The sequence below is a fragment of the Myotis davidii genome, unplaced genomic scaffold (assembly GCF_000327345.1).
Source record: "Myotis davidii unplaced genomic scaffold, ASM32734v1 scaffold478, whole genome shotgun sequence".
NCBI lineage: Eukaryota > Metazoa > Chordata > Mammalia > Chiroptera > Vespertilionidae > Myotis > Myotis davidii.
The window spans coordinates 3852190-3855097 of NW_006289570.1; the positions used below are offsets into that span (position 1 = coordinate 3852190).

At 48.4% G+C, this 2908-nt stretch overlaps 1 protein-coding gene across 1 annotated transcript in view; it reads left to right on the plus strand.

Annotated features, from left to right (window-relative positions):
- The window catches only part of NF2 (neurofibromin 2 (merlin)), a 56998-nt gene that overhangs the window by 8625 nt on the left and 45465 nt on the right, over positions 1-2908 (plus strand). Inside the window, exon 2 of the mRNA XM_006762062.2 lies at positions 66-85. Coding sequence (XP_006762125.1) covers positions 66-85 — 20 coding nt within the window. The remainder of the gene's footprint in view (positions 1-65; positions 86-2908) is intronic.

Below are 2908 nucleotides of genomic sequence, written 5' to 3' on the forward strand. Positions count from 1 at the left end.
TATAATACATATTCTTTTGAAAGACTTATCAGCGTTTAAAACCTCTCTTCTGTGACTCCCCAAAGTGCTGCGATTCTCTTGTTCTGTGGAAATGTTTCTTGTTGGTTCTCTGAGAGTGAGAATTCCTTGCCAAGGTGTTTTTAGAGAGAGGAAACCAGTGTGTGTCACCAGAGGGGGGAAAAGCTATACCTCAAGGCCCACTTATGCAATTACAAATTTAACGAGGAGCACCCTAAACCCCGGCTTCGTGCGGCAATCATTCCTTAGAAGGCTGCTCTGCTCAGGAGCCTCCTGGAGCTGTCATCATCATCGTTATCATCAGCATCGCCCGCCGCCCGCCCGCCAGCACGATTCGAGGAGACGTGAAACAGCAGCTCTTGCTCTCAAGGAGCGTGTGATGCGCAGAACGGGAGGCAGGACAGGGGTCGTGGGGGAAGGCAGACACCTCCTTTTCCTGCGCACCCCGACTCACGGGCCTGGTCTTGTTTGTGGGGAGGGCGACAGCGATGAGATAAATGGATCTTAGGAAGGCCTGGTGACGGATAAATGGCAGCGCATCGTTTGGCTGACTCGGGAAGGGGCGGGCTGGGTTGGAACAAGGCCGGGAAATTGGTTGACAGAGGGAGGAAGTAATTTCAAGGTGGAAGGTCTTGAAACCAGTCGTTTCATAGATTTCGCATGCTAACAGGGACGATTGGAGGACCGGGGCAGGAAAATTACTTGCTATGGTTGATTATGACAGAAATTGGCAGGACAAGAGAGAGGAGATGGGATTTTTTTTTTTTTCTTGCAAAGAGGAGGCTTTAGGTTTGTGAGATTTTGCTCAGATTTAGATAAGTGGCATAGGGGGCTGTGATTGGTAGACCAGAGAAATGAATTTCCTTTTTGTTGTTGCTAAAATCCTGTTTCTATTTGGAGGGTCCCCTTGCCCCTCATGGTGAGAAATAATGGCTAATTGGGAGTGTGTCTCCTTTCATTGCAATAGGGAACAGCACCATTGTTTTGTAGTGAGATGTGTGAGCACCTGTTTCTGGGTTACGGTGATACCACATTGAGTTGGGGAATGCTGGTTTTATTCCTGCATTGCCGTGCTTTTTTTATCCTCTTTAATGAAATAATATTTTAATGGGACTCATTATTCACTGACTGTCCAGCAAAATCATTTTTAATAACTCTTTAGATTGTGTTTATCCTGGATATCGAGGTATTTGGCATCTGTTTTTTTTTTTTTTTTTCGAAACAGACAAATAAAAGTTGTATTTGGATCTGGTACATTAGCATCTTCAGTTCTCAAGTCTCCTATAGTGAATCAGTTCCCGTAGGCCAGCCATGACCGCAAAAGTCAGGGGTAAACATTGAGAGGAGAAACCCTTGGTTTTCTGTCTCTGGAATAACGGTAAACACGTGTTGCACGACCTGAACCACAGTTCCTTCTGTTGCTCTGTCTGTAAGGGAACTAACTGTTTGACGCACTTTTTTAAAGGAGTTTTCTTAAAAAAATTTTTTCTTATTGATGAGAGAGAGAGAAATATCGATGTGAGAGAGAAGCATTGATGGTTGCCTCCTATAACACAACCTGGGTGTGTGCCCTGATCGGGAATCGAACCTGGGAGCCTTCGGTGCAGGAGACCGCCCCCCCACCCAACTGAGCCACCCCAGCCAGGGCAGATGGTAGTCTAAACCGGCCAATGGTAAGATGACTGTCATGGGTGTTACTCACCACGCTTCCCTGGTCAGCAGCCCCCCTCAGCCCTGTGGGTCGCCGGTGCCAGGAGCTCCCTGCAGCATTTTTTCGAACAGACAAATAAAAGTTGTATTTGGATCTGGTACATTAGCATCTTCAGTTCTCAAGTCTCCTATAGTGAATCAGTTCCCGTAGGCCAGCCATGACCGCAAAAGTCAGGGGTAAACATTGAGAGGAGAAACCCTTGGTTTTCCTTCTGGAATAACGGTAAACACGTGTTGCATGTCCTGAACTGGGGGAGGTACAGTTCCTTTTGTTGCTCTATCTGTAAGGGAACTAACTGTTTGATGCACTTTTTTAAAGGAGTTTTCTTTAAAAAAAATTTTCTTATTGATGAGAGAGAGAGAGAAAGAGAGAGAGAGAAATATCGATGTGAGAGAGAAACATTGATGGTTGCCTCCCATAACACAACCTGGGTGTGTGCCCTGATCGGGAATCGAACCTGGGAGCCTTCGGTGCAGGAGACCGCACTCCCACCCAACTGAGCCACCCCAGCCAGGGCAGATGGTAGTCTAAACCGGCCAATGGTAAGATGACTGTCATGGGTGTTACTCACCACGCTTCCCTGGTCAGCAGCCCCCCTCAGCCCTGTGGGTCGCCGGTGCCAGGAGCTCCCTGCAGCAGGTGAGGGCTGCATCCGGCCACGTCCCGGCTGGGGAGGCTGAGTGCTCAGTGCCGTTTACTTAAAACACTCTGGGCTGATAAATGACAAACACTTCACTCTGGATAAAGCTCATAAATTCAGCCCCTAGAAAAACTAACAAGCTGGCGGCACTTGGTCCTGTTTATGAAGTTCACCCACATCTGTCTTTGGTGCAGGCATAAGTGAATGTCTATGAAATAGCACCGCGGACTGTTCACATAATAGGGGGCACAGCCACAAAGCCCCAGGCGTCGCCCTCCCGGCCTCACTTCCGTGAGCCCCTGTGCCTGAAGGGCACCTTGGGCTCGAGGTCCGCGGAGAGGAGGGAGCTCGCGTGCGGGGAGTCCAGATTTGTGCTCCTTCCTGCCTTTCTTTCTTTTTTAAAATATTTTATTGATTTTTTTACAGAGAGGAAGGGAGAGGGATAGAGAGTTAGAAACATCGATGAGAGAGAAACATCGATCAGCTGCCTCCTGCACACTCCCCACTGGGGATGTGCCCGCAACCAAGGTACATGCCCC